This window comes from Sebastes umbrosus, chromosome 9 (assembly GCF_015220745.1).
Source record: "Sebastes umbrosus isolate fSebUmb1 chromosome 9, fSebUmb1.pri, whole genome shotgun sequence".
Taxonomy (NCBI): domain Eukaryota; kingdom Metazoa; phylum Chordata; class Actinopteri; order Perciformes; family Sebastidae; genus Sebastes; species Sebastes umbrosus.
This window is the reverse complement of record NC_051277.1, coordinates 6,041,021-6,062,578: the sequence shown is the minus strand read 5'-3', so window position 1 is coordinate 6,062,578 and position 21,558 is coordinate 6,041,021. Positions and strand designations below refer to the sequence as shown.

The 21,558-nt window shown below is 39.1% G+C and overlaps 1 protein-coding gene and 2 long non-coding RNA genes across 3 annotated transcripts in view; 1 reads left to right on the top strand and 2 right to left on the bottom strand.

The window, feature by feature from the left end:
* Positions 1-450: 450 nt before the first annotated feature.
* gla (galactosidase, alpha) lies at positions 451-7,941 on the bottom strand. Its single transcript, XM_037779756.1, has 7 exons — positions 7,670-7,941; positions 5,090-5,264; positions 4,152-4,326; positions 3,101-3,192; positions 2,444-2,605; positions 1,324-1,521; positions 451-1,133 (listed from the first exon to the last, which is right to left on the bottom strand). The coding sequence occupies exons 1-7, from the start codon at positions 7,828-7,830 to the stop codon at positions 801-803; spliced, it is 1,296 nt and encodes a 431-aa protein (XP_037635684.1). The 5' UTR covers positions 7,831-7,941; the 3' UTR covers positions 451-800.
* A 1,371-nt stretch (positions 7,942-9,312) lies between these two features.
* On the bottom strand, positions 9,313-20,274 carry LOC119494135. Its single transcript, XR_005208131.1, has 4 exons — positions 20,263-20,274; positions 18,303-18,312; positions 12,172-12,181; positions 9,313-9,451 (listed from the first exon to the last, which is right to left on the bottom strand). It is a non-coding gene; the product is annotated as an uncharacterized LOC119494135 (long non-coding RNA).
* The window catches only part of LOC119494136, a 73,393-nt gene continuing 64,727 nt past the window's right edge, over positions 12,893-21,558 (top strand). Inside the window, exons 1-2 of the long non-coding RNA XR_005208132.1 lie at positions 12,893-13,082; positions 18,976-19,050. This is a non-coding gene — a long non-coding RNA (uncharacterized LOC119494136). The remainder of the gene's footprint in view (positions 13,083-18,975; positions 19,051-21,558) is intronic.

Genomic DNA, 21,558 nt, shown 5'->3' with positions numbered 1-21,558 from the left:
ATTCACAGCATGTGTTCAAAACATTTTCCAGTGATTTATACAACATGATAAAAAGTAGCAGGTGTAATCAGCCTATGCTGATTACACCTGCTACTTTTTATCACAGGCTGATCAAGCAAACTATAGACCAGTGTTTCCTGAACTCTTTATTTGGGGACCCACTTTTTTGAAAATGACAAACCAAAGCAACCAAATTGACAATAGGCCTCATCTATAAATCATGAGAGGTGAATTTGTACATAAAAGAACATTCCTGACCATTTTGACTACCATTTCTGCATCACCTTATATTATATAGAATGGGTAAACCGTCATTTCAAAGAGATATGTTTGATATATCACAACTTTTTCTTATGCATGTTATCGAAAACCTATACACATGTTAAATACTTTATAAATAAGTCCAAAATAAATGCATTTAGGTTGAGTTAGTGGGCTCATTTTTTCCCTCTCAGTAAAACCGATTGTAAACTAGCCTTTCATATTAGCTTTAATGTCATAAGTAGGCTACACTTACAGTACCGGAACAATATGAACATTCAGGTTCCCTCATGTGGCTCAAAGGTGTACTGCAGATATAAATCTTAAAAGACAAGGGAGTACATTTCACATTTATTTGGCGACCCTAATAAAATCTCCTGTGGGTCCCAACCCAGTCTTTGGCAATCACTTCTATAGACTACAAAACATTTTCCCTTTTTAAATTCAAACACATTTTCACAAAGCAACACATTTGTTCAAATAAATTTCCAACTTCAGAGAATCAGTGTAAGCAGATAAAGTGCATAACCATTGTAGGACTACAAAGTGGTGTGCTTGCGTTTGTGAGACGAGTCCTCCTGCCAGTACAGCTTGTAAAGCCCCGTAATGTCGCTGCTGACGGGAGTGACAGTCAGTAGAGTTGTGCCTGAGGGGTTGACAGATAGAATCAGTGTGGATTTTGGCTTCTGAACACCCAATTCCTTGTACTGAGGCAGGATCTGTGTGACGTTACACTGGGGGTCACAGATCTTCCAGCCGGGAACCGCTTGGATGAAATACCCTCGCGGACCGCCGATCTCCTGTTGGTTCAGCACGGCGACGGCCAGTCGGTTCTTAGACAGAGGCTTCTCCCACACCTCAAAACTGTCCACCTGAAGAACAAGATATGTTTGTCACCCATATTTATTGATTTCATTAAGATCATTGCTTAAAAGGTCTGTCTGGGTCTCTGCCAAGGTGACCAAAAGCATTTAGCATTTCTTTATAGAGACTAAATGTGCTATAAACGCTGACAGCTGTCATCCCAGGAGGTGATTATGCTTTGTGTCACCTCTCACCCACCTTGGCTGTGCAGTATCCTTGCTTGCCCAGCGGGTCCTGGTTGATGGCGATGATGTGTCTGTTCTGCAGCAGCGCCTTGGAGCGAGGACAAATGTCCCTCAGATCATTGGACATGAGCAGAGGGGCCGCCATGATGGCCCATAAAGCCATCTGAGACTCCTGCTGGTCATGACTGAGGCCAAAGTTCCCAATCACGAGCTAAATAGGAAAACAACAGGGCAGTTTAGGCTTACTGACAGCATGCAGTACAACAACAACAACCTATTGAGAGATGTGATCCTTTTTCACTCAAAAATGTATGTATTTTTTTATACACAGCTGTTTATTACCATAAATATCATCAAATATATAAATAATCCTACAGTTTCGACTGTACTGAAACTACTATTTGATAACTCTTTAATATCTAAATCATTTAACTATAAACACCAAAGCAGAAAATGGTCAAAATTGAGAAGCTATAAAAAAAAATACTTATTTACTTATTATATATAATACTTGTTACTACTTGTTTCTTTAAGAAAAATGACTACAACAACCTAAACAACAAATAATATAAAATGTACATGTGATAACAGAAATGTGGAGTTTTTTTTTATTAATTTTTTAATTCTTGTTTTACACAAACTTCTTTTGTGTACTTTTGTTGCGTTCACTATTTGGGATAATTGTACAGTTTATCAGTTGTTCTATACTGTTGTTGTTATGCATAGAAAAGCGGTTCTCTAAGGAAAAAGGTTGGGAACCACTGGGCTATATGAATAATAAATGATGTAAATACAAGAGCGTAAACTAAGTCACTTTTAGTGAATTATAAAGGAATGGTTCGACATTTTGGGAAATATATTGATATATTTTTGATTGTTCTAAGATACGTTAGCCAGCTTCATATTAACTGTACAGACTGAGTGGTACCGATCTTCTCATCTATTTCTCTGCAATAAAAGCAAATAAGTTAATTTCTCAAAATGTCAAACTATTCCTACAAAACTGCACCGTTTTCAAAATGTAGCAAGAGATTAAAACTTTTTTAAAACGATAATAAAGCACTTTGAAGGCCACTGGCTGTAAGCTCAGTTTGAGGTCAAACAGAGGAGCGTATAAGAGCAGAGCAGAGTACCATATCGGGGTCGTTCCAGCCTCCGGGTCCAGCCGAGGGGACGATGATGTCTTGATGAGAAGCAGACCAGTCCAAGATAGACTTGATGGAGCTCCACGAGTCGAACACGTCACCGAAGTTGCGCCAGTGGTTACACGTCTCACGAATGGCCGTGTAGTTGGGCTGCAGGCACAGAAATGCTCTTTTTGTGTCTTATAACATATGATGTATGGTGTCATCAAGCAGTTGATAAATCATTAATAAATATTCGGGGTAGAATGTTAGAAAATATACCAGAGATCGAATGCATGTTGAGATTTAAAGTTATTTTTTTTCTTTCTCGATAAAATTATTAACTCAGTTAATCGAGTAGTTTTTAGACTAGAAAATGTCATAATTTCCAATCTCTGAGCACTTTCACTGTAGCACTGAAAATGCTTTTAGTTATTTGTTTTAAAAGAATACACCCCTAATTTTTGATAATATATTGCTCTGGCTCCTACGTGGTTTGAATGTACTTATCGCCAAATGAATGTGATGTAAGAAAAGCATCAAATCCTCACATGGTGGAAGTTGGAACCAGAGGGCGAAAAACAAAAATAGACTAAAATGACGGATCGACTAATTGTTGCAGCTCTAATTTAAAGTGGTGTAAAAACAAAACAACTTCTCTCTCACCTGTTGGTATTGCCACTCATACAAAGGCCACTCACAGGAGTACAGGATGCTTTTTCCGGTTTTGTTCAGTGCTATTGACATGTTCACGTAACCTTAAACAGAATAAATCATAACGTGTTAGATTAAACCCCATAAAACACCTTGTCTATTGAGTCTGGGGGGGTTCTGAATTAGAGGAGAAGCAAAAAACTTGTATTGATAAAGATGTATGATGTTATTTACATACATATCAATGGCACTTAGTTGCTTTAGGTGAAGTACATCGCAATAATCAGGGACTTCCTGTTATGCAGCAACACTTCTATCCCCATAAATTACTTCCTCATATTGTCTTTAAAATGTGTCAAATATTTATAACAAATGGCTTCAATTATAGATTATGGTCTTTATTACATAAACACAGAAAACACAAAATATATATTTTTAGTGACCTTTTTTTGGTATATACATTATGAATAAATATAGTAATTTATTTATTTTACCATTTTCATTATTTACTGTGTGTCCCTGAGGTAATTTTACACCCTGTTAGTTTGTAGTTTCTCGCCTTCCAAAAAAAAAAGACTACAGTTCCTATGAGACCATTTTCACGAAGTGATGTAATTTTGTTTTGGAGGGAACTCAAATGTCTCATAACGTTTCATGATGTTTGTCACACTCTTAAAGTTCTTCTCTGTTCGACTAAATTATGAAGAAAGTTGGTCCGATTAAACAAATAAAATATAAAATATAAATAATATAATGTAAAAATATATTTTATATAGTTATAAAAGTTCTGTTTATGTGTAGAAGGGTCGCTACTTAAATCTGGATCACTCAGAGCTATGGCTAATTTAGGTCTATAGAACAATATAAACCAGTCCACCCATAAGGATTATTATTCTTATATAATGTAAAAAATATGAGAAATTCATTTTTTATTTTTCAAAAGTTATAAGTCCGAAACGTTGCTGCATAACAGGAATGACCCGACTACGTTGTGGTCTATGTGTGGACCGGCATCGCCACGTTCAAGTAATTGTAAATTATACTTCAGAATTAAAAAGCTCACCTTCTCCCAGCAATTTCCAGTCCATATAGCAACCGTCAAATTTGAGCAGATCCACATTCCAGTCAGCAAAGGTCTTAGCATCTGTCTCATAGTAACCCAGACTGCCAGGGTACCCAGCACAGGTTTTTTTCCCCACATCTGCATAGATACCGAGCTTCAGTCCCTTAGAATGGACCTTAAAACAGAGAAATACATTTTGAATTCATTGATTTAGTTTACACGTTTACCAGTAGGTGGCGATGTTGCACAGTTTAAAAGCTTCCTCTGTTACAGGACACAGCTCTGCCTCAGTGGGCCTAAACAGATCTATTTCCTGGTGAACATCACTTTTTAGCCGCCTGCTTGTGTAGGAATCAGCCTGTCACAGCGGCCTGCAACTCCAGAGAGTTGTGTACTGTAGCTAAGAGGGCGAACGACAGCATTACACCTACACAGGACAATATATGCCTACGTATCTACCCCGGCTCTCCAGGTGCTGAATATCTACCGGTATGAAATGTGAGACCTGGGTTCCACATCTGGTGCTTTCCCCTTCATTATGTAAATACCTGCAGGTCGGCTGAGATGGATGTACAATGAATATGTAATCTGACTGCGTAATCACTTTTACCTCGAGAGTTATTTAACCAGGGGTTCCCAAACTTTTTTTATTTGTCAAAGATTTACAAACTTAGACGCATTGCACCACGGATTCTGGTTATGTGTTAAATATGACATAGTTTATATAACTGTGTGTAGTGTTCATAATGCAGCCCATAGTCTAGAATAAAATACCCTAGTAGTGCATACTCTCATTTTGCTCATTCCAGCTGGTGAAATCAAAGTATTTCTCTCCTTCCTTAAGTCTATCTGAGCTCCTCTCTCTTTGATGCCTATGGAGGATTTATGGCATTAATAGTATATTCACATCCAGAGTCTCCGTGCCTCCTACTACTCACATAGTCGGCCAGTTTCTTGATGCCCCCCGGGAATCTTTTTGGGTCTGCCTGCAGGCGGCCCTGGGCATCTCGCTGGTGGGAGGGCCAGCAGTCATCGATGCACACATACTCGTAACCGGCCTCTTTCCAGCCCTCCTTCGCCATCACATCTGCCATCTGCATGTACAGACGCTCGCTGCCAGGGCAACAGGAGGAGACAGGCGGCGCCGAGAGTATCAGTTAGGATGCCAGTGTTCAATGTCATGTGCAGGAGCGGCGTGGCAGACACAAATACACGCTATTCTCATAATGACAGTTTTTCTGTTGTTCGTTGTCGAGTGATATAACACAATAACAATTCAACCAACAGGCTGACATTTGGTGCTCTAAAGGCTTCTTTGTTGGCCAGCTCTTCCTGGGAGAAAATAATGTTTGCTCTGCACAGGAAGTCAGTTGTTTGTCACTAATAATCAGCATAGAGATCCCTAAAATATGTCTGAAGTGCTCTGCACTCATCAAACCAAAAAGGAGACTTTACTAACTTGTAATTGTGACTAGAACTGCAATAGTTAATTGATTCGTCCATTGTAAGAAAATTCATATGCATTTATTATGATAATTGATTGATTGATTAAAGGAACAGTGTGTAGCATTTAGGGGTATATATTTGCAGAAATGGAATATAATATTAAGAAGTATGTTTCAATTCAGATTTGTCATTTAACTCCTCTGGAATGTGTGCAGACTTTTATGTTCGTCGCTCACAAAGTGCTTTGCAAATTTAGTTTATTACATTTCACACTGACATCATTATCTCTTCCAGCGCCTCAAACCCAAAGAACAAATAAAGGCAAATTAAATCAGGCGGTGTCATTATATTCCCCGTCTTATCAAATGTCCACTTCTTTTACGATCACGTGTCTCTGCTCTCATTTTCTTTCCTTCTCAATTATGAAATAAAGATCTTGTGATTACAAGCTGTCATAATTAGGATATAATGGTTGCATGGAAATAAATGTCACGCATGACCATGTTATGAGTTTGTGGTTATAATGCTGAGAAAAGTCTTGATTACAAGTAGGGCTGCCCACTCTTAGTCGATTAGTTGGTTGTTTTGGTCTTAGTTAGGGCTGAACGATTTTGAAAAAATATCTATTTGCGATTATTTTTGACTGATATTGCAATTGCGATATTAGAGGGAATTATAATTTTAACATTATTATTCTCATTTGCTTTGAAAAACATACTTAAATGATTATGGTGTGATTCTTGCAGGGATCTGTAGCAAACAAAGATGTTTTCTTAAGTCTGTAGAATATGATGTGTAAGCCGGGACATCTCTGCCGCTACAACAATATTTAATATAAAATGGTATTTTGACAAATTTCGCCTTTAACAAAAATTGCAGTAGGCCGTAATGCTATTTCGATAACATTTTTATTGTGCAGCCCTAGTCTTTGTCGACAAGATTTCTTTTAGTCGAATAGTTGTTCTTTTATGCTTTTTTTATTACATATTTCTATGAGCACATCTCCATAAACTCCAGATTTAAAGTGGTGCTTTTGTGTGATTTATTTGTGGAGAAACTCAGTTTTACTGATCTGTCCATTAAAGGTCCCATATCGGGCTCATTTTCAGGTTCCTACTTGTATTTTGTGTTTCTACTAGAACATGTTTACATGCTGTAATGTTAAAAAAAAACTTTATTTTCCTCATACTGTCTGCCTGAATATACCTGTATTTACCCTCTGTCTGTAACGCACCGTTTCAATGCCTTTCAACGGAATTGCACGGAATTGCGTTGCTAGGCAACAGTTTGGGTCCATGTTTACTTCCTGTCAGCTGATGTTATTTACATACACTGCAACAGGAAATAAACTGGGACACATTGAGAATGTTTATGTTTAAAACCGTGTGATGATCTATATATATATATATACATTTTGCTGTACATATTAAATCTATTTATTGTAAACTACATTTTTTATTGACGGATGGTACACGCTATGTCCATTCACTATGTTCATTCAATATGTATATTCTGTATTTCTATTTATTGTTTAATAATCTTTTTGTACACCTGTACCTCTGTATCTGCTCTTTGCTGCTTTGACACCTGAATTCCCCCCCGTGGATTAATAAAGATTCATCTTATTTTATCTTAAATCAACTAATCGATTAGTCGACAAAATCATATGAGTGTTAGTCGACTAATAATTTATTTGGTTGAGAACAGCCATAATTACAAAAAATTAAAGGATTTTTTTTATTATTTTGTGAAACCAATTTGCTTCTTTTTTTTTTTTTAGTGGTATTTTTTATTTAGTTAATGGTGCAAACAACCCCCCATACTGTCACTTCCTCATCACAGAGGTTGCTAGATCCCATGACTCATTTACAGTAGAGGCTCACGATTAAGAGATTTCCTTCATGTTGAATCACTTCTATGTGATTTTCAAACAAGACATTTTATAAATGAGATGTTATAGGAGGAGGAGTTGTAGTAATTCTCATAGAAGACCATGTTAATAGGAAGTGCATTCACTGTGTGTTAGCCCACAGACAGACAGGTTGTACTGGATCAGCTCTGCTGTCTCTTACCTGATGCAGTTGTTTGGATCAGAATCACAGTCGATGTTGCACATGAATCTCTCCCAGTGCAGCCAGCCCATAGTGGGTTTAAGAGCCAGACCATTGTCCAACGCGTTAATACCAGAGCTGATTAAAGAGACGAGCACAAGGAGACACGCAGCTCTGCACATTTTCACTTTCAAACTCGACACTTTCCTCACAACAACGACTGTAAGAGACTGTGTGTTTGAATGTTGGATCTATTTCCTCGTGTAGAACGCGCTAAGCCCCGCCCCCTCTGGATGAGTGACGTGACTCTGGACCAATAGAATCAGAATGCGTCTAGTAACTGGCCAATAGGGTTTCAGTACAAACCAGGAAGTGATAAAAAAGGTCAGCTGGTAGTGGAAACATGAAGTCAGCTGACATGATATATGACAAGGTAATAATCATGTCTTGTGATTTCTTGTAACACTGAACTAATTTTTTTTGTTATGTTGTATAGTCTTAAATTGTGCAAAATAAATAAACAAGTAAATAAACAAATAAACACTGAAGCATGAAAAACAACAGAAAAGATGACAACAATGTTCATACACAAGCTCTTGTATTCGGTGTAAGAACACATTAAAGGTGCCATATCTTGCTCATTTTCAGGTTCATACTTGTATTTTGTGTTTCTACTAGAACATGTTTACATGCTGTAATGTGAAAAAAAACACTTTATTTTCCTCGTACTGTCAGCCTGAATATACCTGTATATACCCTCTGTCTGAAACGCTCCGTTTTAGTGCATTTCAATGGAATTGCGTTGCCAGGCAACAGTTTGGGTCCATGTTTACTTCCTGTCAGCCGATGTTATTTACATTCACTGCAAAACAGGAAATAAACTGGGACACATTTAGAATGTTCACTTTTAAAACCATGTAATGTACTAAATATTGTATATTTGTAACATCACAAATGGACAGAAATCTGGGCTGGGTGTATTTCTCTGTATATTGAGCATTTTGATAGTTTAACAGTATTTATATAGCACTCAAACCTGCTTTATAAAATAAAAGACCTAAAAAATCTCACTTTTTACAATATGGGACCTTTAAGTAAAAGTACAACTATCACAGTCTAAAAATACTCCATTTAGAATGTTTATGTTTAAAACTGTGTAATGGTCTAAATATTGTATATTTGTGACATCACAAATGGACAGAAATCGGAAAACGGCTTGTTTCAAATGCACAATTTCTGAATATGGGCTGTGTGTATTTCTCCGTATATTGAGAATTTTTATAGTTTAACAGTATTTATTTTGCACTTAAACCTGCTTTATAATATTAAAGATTTAAAAATCTCACTTTTTACAATATGGGTCCTTTAAAAAACACTTATGGGGCAAAAATGAGCTGCATTACTCCCACTCTGTGGGAATGTTTATAGTAGCCTATACCTATGACATAGCACCAAGTTTGCTATGTTTGAAGTTCATTAAAGAGGACCTAGTATGCTTATTTGTATTTTGAACATGTTTACATGCTTTAAAGCAGCAGTAGGTAGAAATGGAGCAAATATGATTTAATTTTTTTTTTATTTTTATAAAATGGTCACTATACCCTGGCAGTAGTGCATGAGACAGGTAATCTGAAAAAAAATCACAGACCGGAGGAAAACAACCAATCAGAGACGAGCTGGAGCCTTGCCATCTCTGAGCAGCTGTCAATCACTCAACTTCAATCAAATGGTTAAGCTAGGCAGCGCTGATCAAATATTAATCAATATTCTGTTACCGTAATGACTGTTTCTCGTCTCAAATGTCTCTCCCGTCATTTACTATGGTAGGGTGTTAAACATCATCTTAAAATAAAGTCAGGTTTTCGTGCAAGATCCTTAAATGTAAGTAAAAACAGAGTCTCTATTTGCATTTGCTTTCCAGCTGACACTGAAAATGGCCCAATTTACCCCACTGTTCCTCGAGGAGGAGCCTGGCTAATCAAAAATGCCACACACGCTATCAGCAATAATGTAGGACCATGTACATATCGACGCCGCTTCAAGCTGTTTATTAGCTCCGGATCCAAGGCACTAATTTGTCTGGCGCAGACGTTAAATGAATTCCAGATAGGTCTCTTTAATTTAGCTGTAAACGGACACCCTGGTAACAGAACCAAATTAATCCTGGACGTTTTGCCTCGTGAAATTGTCAGCGATCTTCTCACACACGCAGAGAGAGTGATGAGTTTTGTATTTATTGTTAGTACTTTGTTGAAATTTAAGGAGGCAGCTGTAAATTGTTTATTTGCTATAATCACACTTAGAAAGTTTGTGCAAAAAGAGTTGAAACTTTATAGAGGTGGGTGACACTGTTTGAATCAGCAGACTTCCTCGGTAAAACCTTCCTGTGATCTCGCTCCTGTCAGTCTGTCGCTGCTGTGCACGACTCCTTGTGTCCCGATATTGAGTCAAAACAAACGAGGCAGCATTCATGAGTTGGCACAAACCCAGATTATGACAATAATCCTCATCTCCACACTGCTGGCTGTATATGTAAAAAGGGAGCGTTAATGAACACAAAACCTGACCTTTCAGCGAAATGTCAAGGTTGCCTATTTCAACCCTAAACATTATCAGAGGCGTCACCCAGAGACAGGCCTGATACAAACAATTTGTCACTCGCTATAGTTCATATCAGTTGCAGCGAGCAAAGGCGTTGGGGCTCTAAATGTCAGATTTCAATTTGACTCACCCCCCCTGCTGATGGATGGACCAATCCAGCTCTCTTGAATACACGGTTTTCTCTTTGTAAAAATGGGATCTCGCCCACCGTCGTGATCGAGACCCATGTTGTGTTTTTTTTTTAAAAGAGCAGCGTGTATCTGTACAGTGGTTAATTGAGATTGTTGACAGATGTGCAGCCCATGCTTTCTGTCTGGCTTATGGCTCCCCGCAGCTTTGACACCAATCCATCATGTTCCCTTCTTCGCCAGCGTCACGTAATTGAAGAGACTGTCATGGCTGACTTATGTGTGTAACTTTGTTATGAAGTGTGTAGGCTGCTATGGGGATAAAATGAAAGTGTTATGGTGTGCCTTCTTGCCAAGGAGCTCCATTACAGTATTGATCTATGGGGATGGGTGACAGCACGAGCAAATGTCATCAAAAAGTTGTGCCTCCATAAACACAACACTGTTTTGTGTGGCTCACAGTGGAAAATCATTTATTGTCTTGTAATTAGCTGCTTAAGTTGTTTATGTGACTGTGACGGGAGGGAAGAAAGAGCCCACATGTGCTGATGTTGCTACTTTAATTAGGTCCTTGTTGAGCTGAGAAACGGAGAAATGGCTTTTGGTAATTAGCTTACAAAATGACCTGTTAATTACTTTGTTAATTTATGATATTTTTTTTATGTTCAGTTGATTTTTTTTTTCATTTAAAAGGTACAGTGTGTAGGATTTGGTGGCATCTAGCGGTGTGGTTGCAGATTGCAACCAACTGAGTATCCCTCCGCTCACTCTGTCCTTTCCAAGACTGCGGTAATGTGAACCGCCGGGTGCATAAACGTGATAACGCTGTTCGCCTCGCATAGAGGCAATCCTTACCATACAACCCTGTCTCCAATAAAATTACATTCTGCATAACCAAAATACGTTTTGAGGGAAACGTATTTTCTTCTGTATTACGGTCGCAGATTCATGTCAGTCAAGTATGAAAACAACTCTACCACCAGACGCCCACATATAGAATTTGGATTGAATATTTAGTCAAATTTTTTAATTTAACATATCTCTAATTACATTGTGACTAGTAAGAATGGCCTATTAAGTTGTATGGTGATTCAAAACTGAATTGTAGATATCTTTAATTGGATTTTCAATGGCTCATTCTTACTCGTCAAAATGTAATTAGAAAGTCATAAATGGAGTACGCTTTAATGTGAATACAATCTTATATAATGTATGTTAAATTTGCTTGCCCTAGAGTGTCGAAAATATATTTTTTTATTCCTTTTTCTCCACTTTTCCTAGATGCTCACAGCTGGAAAGCATGTAGCGCAAAGATAGATTTCTCAGTTCTTTGTGAATTAGATGAAATCTCTCGACTCACAGAAGGGGTCCGCAGCATGTTGCTTGTTCTGTATTCCATCACATTAAGACATTTTGGAGCAAAGTAGGGGGCTGACATGCATGCATCCTTTGTTTAAATGTATTTAACCAGCTAATTTGAAGTTCATTTCATCTCCTTAGTGATTCTCTGTCTGTCTCTGATGAATTATTTGGCGTTACATTTGACACATAAAACAGGCTGGGGATTAATTTGCTTTCAAATGTAGGAATTGTCATCACTTTACTTTCTGCTTCGCTGCAGCTCCCTTGCAGTAGATGTTTAGGTACTGGGGGCAAGTCATTTTTATCAATAAACCTCCATAATAAATTATTCACCAAATACATTATTCACCGCCTCATAGCTGAAGGGTTTAATCGAAAGAAACACTAAGTAAACCACAAGTATTGTGATTTTTTTCTGAGAGAAAAGACAACCTCCAAAATCCTCTGTTCTCGTGCCCAGACATCATCAAACATTTGTCACATTTCTGTCCTGGAAATTATGTGCTTAATTATGATTTTACTCTCTTGCCAATGTGCAAATGTTCAATAATAGTCTCCTAGTGATTACATCTGAAATATTATTACTAATGATGGTAGGAGCAGAGCCTCCGTATAGGCGGTACTTCAGTATATTTTGAGAAAATCTATTTTAATAGTGTAATTGATACGTAAGTCAGTTTGTAGCCCTTAAAAAGTCAGGGAGTACACAAAGACTGACCTTCGCTTCTGGACCTGCCAGGACTAATCCTGCCTTTGAGGAGACCTGATGATGCACGTTCTCCACAATAATTAGATAGAGCTGCGTATTGTGTGCTATAGCTGGTAAACAAAGTGCATTGCAAAATCAATAACAAGCAAAGAGAGGCAGTACATTTCTGATGAAATCAATGATCTGCTCAGCTCAGTATGCAGGACATTTGCTCAAGGATATTTCGAGGCCGTCTACTTGGCGTCTTATTCTGTGGCATTTTTCATGTCTTTGTCTATTTAAGTCAAAGCGGATGGATAAAGGACACTTCAGATACAATTCTGATAAAAGTCTCATAAAAAAGGCTCCTTTAAATCTTTCCAACTGCCTCTCTATCCCTCTCCTTAGACACATTTCCACTTCTCCAGACTCTTTCAGTGTTATTCATTACCTGTCCACAAGATGGCTTCAGACTTTCCTTTTATTCCAGATCCTGCCACTCCCATCTACCACTGCAATCACCTCTTCTCCCTCACCTGCACCTCATTTCCTCATCAGTCTTGCAGCACATATGCCCCTTTTCCCCTGTCGGTTGTCAGATCATTGTAGTTTCTTTGCTGCCGTGAGCTACCTGTACCTGCCTGTCAACCCACAGGTATCTGTAAGCTTATTTGTATCTTCAACTGGTCATTATTTCACTGAACTGTCACTATCTGCCTTTGGGTCCTTCTCCAGCTGCCTGACACCAACTGGAACTTGTTGTTCCAGATTAATGTGAACCAAGTGATTACTGAGTCATTTAGACCAATATTGAGTAATTTAGTTTTTATTGTTGTATTGATTGAGCAGTGATTGATTTTTTAGCCACACTAGTGGCATGGCTCTTGGGATTGCCATGTCAGTCAGTTGGTAGGTTGGTCAACCATTTTAGTCCAGACTGAAATATCTCAATGGCTACGTTGCAAAGCTCATACTTTTAGCACATACTGCCCTTACAAAGTACGTACTATTGCATGCAGTATGCATACAGTTGGGACATACTACTTCATCATAACATTGAGCCTTTAACTTTGACTCTCTTGCTGTGCAGAGGATTGTGGGTCAGAATAGCCAGAAAAGCATGCTGGCTTGCATACTTCAAAATGTGACCAGATGTAGTCAGACATCCTGGTATTTCTGGCGTACTGCATTTGACATACTGACAAAGCTTTTTCTTGCATACTAGTATGGTAGTTTGGGTATTGGAATGCACAGTATTTCTTGGTGCAGACATTCATGGTGCCAAGATGATGAATCCTAATGACTTCGGTGATCCCCTGCAGACATTTCCTCTATAGCGCCACCACGGGGTTGACATTTGTGGTTTTTGGGGGAAATTTCTTGATGGATTGCCAAAACATTTGGTACAGACATTCATGTCCCCCATCAGGATGAATTGTAATAACTTCATTGATCCTTTAACTTTTCATTTTCCATCAGGTCAAACTTTTCATTCGCCCAATAATTTGGTTTATTATTATTAGCAAATGTTAGCATAACACACTAAACTAGAGTTGCGTCCCAAATCCATACAATTCTACTACATAGGCATACCAATATGTACTATATACTAATCATGCTCGCATAATGTTTTAGCAGTTATATGCGAAAATATAATATACTTAACATAACTGTTTTATAGGCTACTAACAGGAAGTGTAAATTTGTGAATCAAATGGCAACTTTGGAAAGCTACTGCCAATTAAACTTCACAAAGAAAGATAAAATGTTTTTAATAAGATTTAATCCCCTTTTTTTGGGGGTTTCCAAAATTTCTTTTTACTTCTAGCCGCTTCACCACCACGTACAATTTATTTATTTTTTTACTCTTTCCTTTGTACATTGCATTGTGGGAGAATAGTTTCCATCAACAGCACACTCAAATATCGACCGTATTTGGTATGCATGCTGTCATGCTTTTAGTGTACTTTGTTACATACTAAAAACCTGCTTAGAATTAGTATGTGACATGGATTTTGATGGCAGGATGGTGGCAGTATCACTGTGATTTGCTTAAATTGCTTTAAGAAGAGTTGATCCATCTCATCCCAATGTGTAAAAATATTTAACTTATTTTGAGGAATGGACATTTGGTGACTAAATGTCTTAAAAAGGAAATATTTTGGAGTGTAAACACGTAACTGTTTATTAAGTTTAATTGCAGTTCATTAGTAGTTGCATGTTGGAGAAACTACATATACCCCAAATTAAACTTAAAAACACAGCAGTCATGTGAAAAGCTGTTCTTGAAGAGAGCGTTTACTGAACTGCTGAATAGCTGAGAGCAGGTTTTTAGCCCTCCATCACTGCCACTCATCGTGTTTTACTTCACCAGTTTTGCTGCGTAAGTTCCAGACAGAGTGTGACCTTTGTTTGGGTGTTTTCTCGCTTTATAGAGTCAATAATATCTGCAGGTCATTTTATGATTGTGAGTCCTTTTTTTACAGAGAGTACAGTAGCAGCACTTGGCATTACACAAAAGTCCTTTTGCCATACATGAAGTGAGAATTAAGTCGGCCTTTTTACCAGTTCACACTAATCTTTCATGGTTCACATGTTGCGTCTGTGTAACGGATGCAGGCCTGACCTTTTCACATAGAGATAAAGTGCGAGGCCAGAAATGCCCCCCAGAGCTGAGATAAGCCATATCAACCATGTACCAAGCAGTTTGAAAGCTTAAACCTACATTGGATAGATATACTTTACACTTTAAGTGAAACTAAAGACCTTCAAGTTGTAATGTGCTCCATTTTGTAGCTGAGCACTTCCTACTGATTCTGAAAGAGTAAAATCAATTTGGTCTTTTTTAGAGGCTGTATGTTCTGTTTAATTTTTCATTTGAGGTTGAAAAAAAAAATCACCTCCTATTTTCTTTGAGACACTGCCTCTGTATTACCCGGAGAAATTATTCCGTATAGGAGTTCAATACGTCTCCGGTTACAACCAACCTGCAAATTGATTTCTCTGGGTGGGTTTGCAGCCCGGAGCACATTTTTCTTTTTGTTCTCTGAGAGTAAAAAACAAATAATGTCACGCACACCATTCCACTTCTTTGTTATCACATGAAATGTATTGTAATATTGCTCTATTTGGTGATGGAAATAAGCAATATAGCCTAAGGGGAGCAGGATATCAACGCATATTATTCCATCTGGTCATGCAGAAGGCAGGAAAAGGTTTAAAAAAGGTGGTGAGGTTGTATTTCCCCTCTTAGTTAAACTAGTAACGTTATCTGTTATGACAGCAAAAGACCACGTGTGACCTCAACGGACAGAAATACAGATATGATCAAGAAAATATAGGTTCTCTGAGAATTTGTGGATAGTCTACAGAAGAAAACATGGTCAATGTATGCAGGATTCAAGGCAGGATCACTGTGCATTCAGGAGATCCCATGATTGCAACAAACACCCCCCCCCCTCTTTGTTTACAGACCTGTGAAATCTCGAACATGCTAAAACAGACGCTCCAGCTCATTACCCCTGTTACACTTCACTGCTAAGCTTTTCGACACTTGAATCAAATGGCAAAGACATAATTGGATTCAAATGAGATTTTAACCTATTAGAATAATGTTCTGTGTGCTGGAAGATGCTAAAATTTTAATGCTCACTTCTTTCTCATATTAAATGCTAATGAGGAATTGGTAGGTCAAAGCGAAGCCAACTCACAGCCCTTCGAGAGATTAAAGGTTGCGACTGCTATTACTCTCAGCAAAATGTTTTCTTTCACGGCGTTGTGCATCTGTGAGTTTTTATTAAAAAAAAAAGTTGTTTGACGAAGGACGACTCCTACCTGGTTTTGAGGATTAGAAACCCACTTTAGCATGATTCATCTAATGTGATTCAATTATTTAAGACAGACAAAAACAGAACACACATGCACAGACATTTTTTGGCATTCTTTGAGCTTGGATAACCTCAGCCTGTTTTCTTCATCAGACCTGCAACATCAAAAAAACTACATTTAAAACATGGTGAAAAACAAAAGGTGTTATAAAAAGGTGTTATTCTAATGAGCTGTCTGTTTTTGGTGAGACGCTCCAGTCAGAGATAAAGATGAAGCTATTGTTGTCTAAATGTTAGTTACAGAAGAACTACAAATGCGTATGCAAGTTTGATCTGGAAGTCAAAATTAACCAATATTGTTACATTATAATTAAACTGACTTTTTCTGATCTTCACATGATTAAAGCTGCAATAAGTTATTTGTTTTTTTTGGCCACTTGGCGGCAGCAGAACAAGCTGTAAACCAGTGAGCAACCTCTGCTTCTGAAAAGTGAAGCCAATGCTGAAGTGCCTTAAACTTGCATTCTTTCTAACAGCCAGCAGGGGGCGACTCCTCTGGTTGCAAAAAGAAGTCTGATTGTATAGAAGTCTATGAGAAAATTAGCCTACTTCTCACTTGATTTATTACCTCAGTAAACATTGTAAACATGAGTTTATGATCTCAATCGCTAGTTTCAAGTCTTCTTCAATACAGCATGATGTTCATTTAGTAAATTATGGTCGCATTTAGAGTCAGATAGACCATAAAGCAGGGGATGCTTTAGGGCGTGGCTACCTTGTGATTGACAGGTCGCTACCACGGCGTTGTCCGGTCTAGGTGTTGTCCGGGTTTTTTCGTCGTAGTACTTTAACCCTTTCATAGTGTGTTTTCAGTTTTGAAAGTTAATTGTAACATTTTGGTCAACTAAAAATATCTTAATTAGTGTTAGGTTGTATTTAGCTCCACCCTCTCGTGTCACTTCTGGTTGCAAATAACCAAGATGGCGACAGCCAAAATGCCTAATGCAGTCTTCAAAACGGCAGTCCACAAACCAATGGGTGACGTCACGGTGACTACATCCACTTCTTATATACAGTCTATAGTATAAACACAATACACCGTGTTGTGCCTCCTCATCTCCTTGCTTCTTCCTCTTGTGACCCGGAAATCGATCTCAGCACTCCATTTTGAAGGAAAGGCTCACTGGCGCACAATCATAGAACATGAGGACGATTGATTTATTTCACCGAGGCGTCCGCAGGGAGGATGTCAATAGTAGCCTACTTTATGAGTGACAGTTACAATTCTGCAATTATTGAAAAGATCTTTGATAAAAGACCATAAACAAATGCTTTCTATTTGAAAGCGTTCTATTGTATTTCGACCGCCATTCATTCAAATGCACCCAAAAACTTCTGTCAGGCCGAGCGCACCAAAGAGCATCTAAGTGGACACCATCCCTTTATTTCTAGCGCCATCTGCTGTTACGCTTCATTATTGCAGCTCCAGTTACACGGCGCATGTGTCAAAACCCAGAGCTCAAGACCGTGTCCCAGCCTTCATTCAATAGCCTTGGTACAAACTCTGAAATGGGAAAGGCCCCATGTTGGTCAACAACCGTAAGACAACTCTCCCTTTTCAAACAGTTGTTTTTGGAAAAAATACTTTTTGAAGCTACAACACACTTTGTCAATAGTCCTGTTGGGAAAGTTTCCTTGACATATGAGGAGAAGGGAGTCGTCATGAATCAAAGTGAAACATGAAATAACACATTTTGTCTATCAGCCACATAACTACTCTCGTACACTCTCCTGTCAGGCTCTTGAAGCAGCCAGAATTATTTTCTCTGACAGTTAGCATTTGTCTTTTTGTCTGTTTGAGCTCCTCGTCATCTGTGATTGTGGTAATTCTCAGCTGCTTGACAGATGATCCAGTCCACGGTCTGTTTCTGCAGTGAAGCCATTGGGAGAGATTTTGGACTAGTTTTCGCTCGTCATGAATTTCCTCTGTGGCAGCAAAACGTGGTAAACAATCCTTCAGAAACTCCTGTAGATTAAACTGATGAAACACTTTTAGTGCTGACTGACTCTAACAGTCTAGCCTGGCCACATTAAGGGAACAAACAACCCATAATGCAACACTCCCTGTGGGAGACAAACCAGTCCGTTCTCATTCCCAGGGCGTCAAATACCGAGGCATGTTTACAATGTTCAGTGTCATTTTCACTTTACAAACAAAGTACTAAGTCCAACCATGTATTTCTTTCCTAAACCTAACTACATTGGTTTTGATGCCAAAAATAAAGTTTCAGGTGCATACATACAGGTGCGTATTTTGGGTTTCTACTAGAACATGTTTACATGCTTTAATGTTAAAACAACTTTACTTTTCTCATACCAGCTGTGCTCCAGCTCCGCTCTAACTAGCTTTGTTTGAGGGCGTGCCAAACTAGCTGCTAGGCAGGTATTATGCAAATGTGTTACTTGGTGACATCACCAAGTTACAGAAGAAAAGGCGGGACTTCAATTCGGCATTTCAGGCAGTTCAGGAGCAGTGTTTCTGTAAGGGGAAACAACTCCCTTTAGTGTGGACTTTGTAACTTTGCAGACATTTACATGCACAACAAAACTATATAACACACTAAGGGAAAGAGGAAAAAGCACAAAAGCATAACAGGTTCTCTTTAAACTAAAATGTCAGTTTCAATACAAATTTTCTGAAATAGTTTCCTCTCTGTTTAGATGAACTTCTCTTGGTGACAATGTGGAACAGCTTTCAGCACTCACAGCAGGGTTGAACGTAACAAATGGCCTGAGGTAAGGACATTTTATGACAGTCGACTATACGTTTAATATCTATATATCACGAGCAATGGCAGGGAATGGAAAAATGCAAGTTTGTACATGCAGTTACAGTGACACATTGGATGAGGGGTGTGTAGCAGGGGGTGACTGGATGGGACAGACCATTACTCAGCAGGAAGCGGACAGTAAATAAAAGGGTGTGGTGGCACCTGCTGAGCATCCCCCTGCTGAGGCTCGTCTTTTCACATTTCGAGTCCACCCCGAGTGTTGTGATGCAAAGCTCAACACGGACGTAACAAAGAAAGATGTGATGTTTATTTCTGAAGCTCCTGCAGAGACTGCTCGTAGCGATGACGAGGGAGGTTTAGAGCAGGTAGGGAGAAAGAAAAAGGGTGAAGGAAGAGTACACAAGCTCGACTCGCTGGTGTTGATCCTGGTGCATCTTCTTCAAACACCAAAGTCCCCCCACTCCAGCACATATGCAATGTGAATCATGTATGCTCACACAAACACACTCGTACACCTTCATGCTTCAGCCCCCGTAGGACTGGTTGCCTCCCCTCCAACACCATCCCCACATCTCACAGATTATTATTCACTCTTGGCTTCCTCAGCAGGCCCTTTGTTTCCAAGGCAACAAGACTTAGTGGATGTGTTGGGTTTGCTGTAGTCTAGACAATCAGCATTTTTAAGGTTCCATATCTTGACGGAAAAAAGTTGACCAGAAATAGACAAAAAAATATTATTTCCAAGATGCTGAACAAGGTAGCACATGGCTTTTATTATCCTTGAGTAATGAATGATTCCTATTGATTATGCTTAAAGGAACAGTGTGTAACATTTCGGGGGATCTCCTAGCAGAAATGGAATATAATATTAATAACTATGTTTTCATTAGTGTGTAATCAATTGAAACTAAGATTCATGTTTCCGTTAGCTTAAAATGAGCCGTTTATATCTACATAGGGAGTGAGTCCTCTTCACGGAGTCTACCATGTTGCTCCGCCATGTTTCTACAGTTGCCCAGAATGGACAAACCAAACACTGGCTCTAGAGGGAGCCTTTCATGTTTTTACGCTACCTGAAGGCCACCGTTGTCTCCGTCATGCTTGTGAAACGTGAGCCGCAGAGTGCAAAACCGTGGTACCGCCGTCTGACTTCCGTTGCTCCTAAAGTAGTATTATTATGGTAAGCATGACCTCTGAGTGAGGTGAACGGCGTTACCACGGTTTTGCACTCTGCAGCTCACGTTGCCGCAGTCTTGGAAAGGGAGGATGTGTCTAAAAGGTAACCCGCAAAGTGCGAAATCTGATCTGAGATCTGCAAAAACTTGCAAAAACTTTTGCGAGTCATGCTGCCCGATGACCTATCCTAACCTTAACTATTGGAGATCATTACCTAACCTTAACCATCTCATGAGAGTTTCCCAACTCAAGGGTTACCTTCTAAACACGACCGGAGGAGTGAGCGGAGGGGTACTCAGTTGGTTGCAATGTGCAACCACGCCACTGGATGCCATCAAATCCTACACACTGTACCTTTAACTCAGCACTGTATTGATATGCATCATCACGCTTGTTCTCTGATTGCAGCCCTCTGAAAGATGCACTATTGCACCTTGGCTCACTGAAATGTGCATGTGCATGCTCAGACCATCATAACAGGCCTTTTCAACACCATAGAACAACTCCCTGTGAAAAGACTTGAGATGAAGCCTGGTTATTGAACTCACTGACATGTCAACAGCATAAACGCCACTCAGACCAGCTCAATCAGAAGCTGGAGAAAAAGAGAAACAATTGCTATTTTATCGCTCAAAGTGCTGGACTGTGCTTGTGAGCTATGAATAGTCGATCCTACACAATTCAGCCTGTCCTTGTGAGGAGCGGAACCTTTACATAAGGCCCTATAAGCAGTGACAGACTGCTCAGCGTTGAGGAACTGTTCCGTGGATTTCTCCCTTCAGCTGAGTAATTTCTGCATATGGACACCAGCATGAGAGCCGCCAGAAAGACTGTCAGCCTCACCTGTTTTACCCAGATCAGAATTTGAAATATGGAAGCGAAAGTAAAGCAGATGTCTCGGTTATGGAATATTTCATAATGTATCAATCAGCTAAGGGACAGCAGCGGCGGCCCACCAGCCACAAAGCTTGATTCAGAGTCAGCATGAGACGGATTAAGAGTGGATTGTGTTTGTTTTTCAATCATTGAGTAGCCAGCAGTCTTGTGCAACAATCTGGACAACAACAGTTCAAACTTTTATGTGAATGTCCTGACTGAGATGTTTGTTTCAGGTGGCTCAAACACCACCTTGTTGACAGAGTCCGCTGTGGTCCAGTGGCTGATCCTTGCCAACATACTATATCTACTTACAGGCTGAAGTTTTGCAGGAACAATCGACATCTCTGTCAGTTGAAGCAGAGTGGCGTTACGACACAACCTCAAAGGACCCACACCACCCGTTCACCTCGCATGACAGGCCACCTCTCAACCTGTCTGGGAGGTGTTTGTGATCACT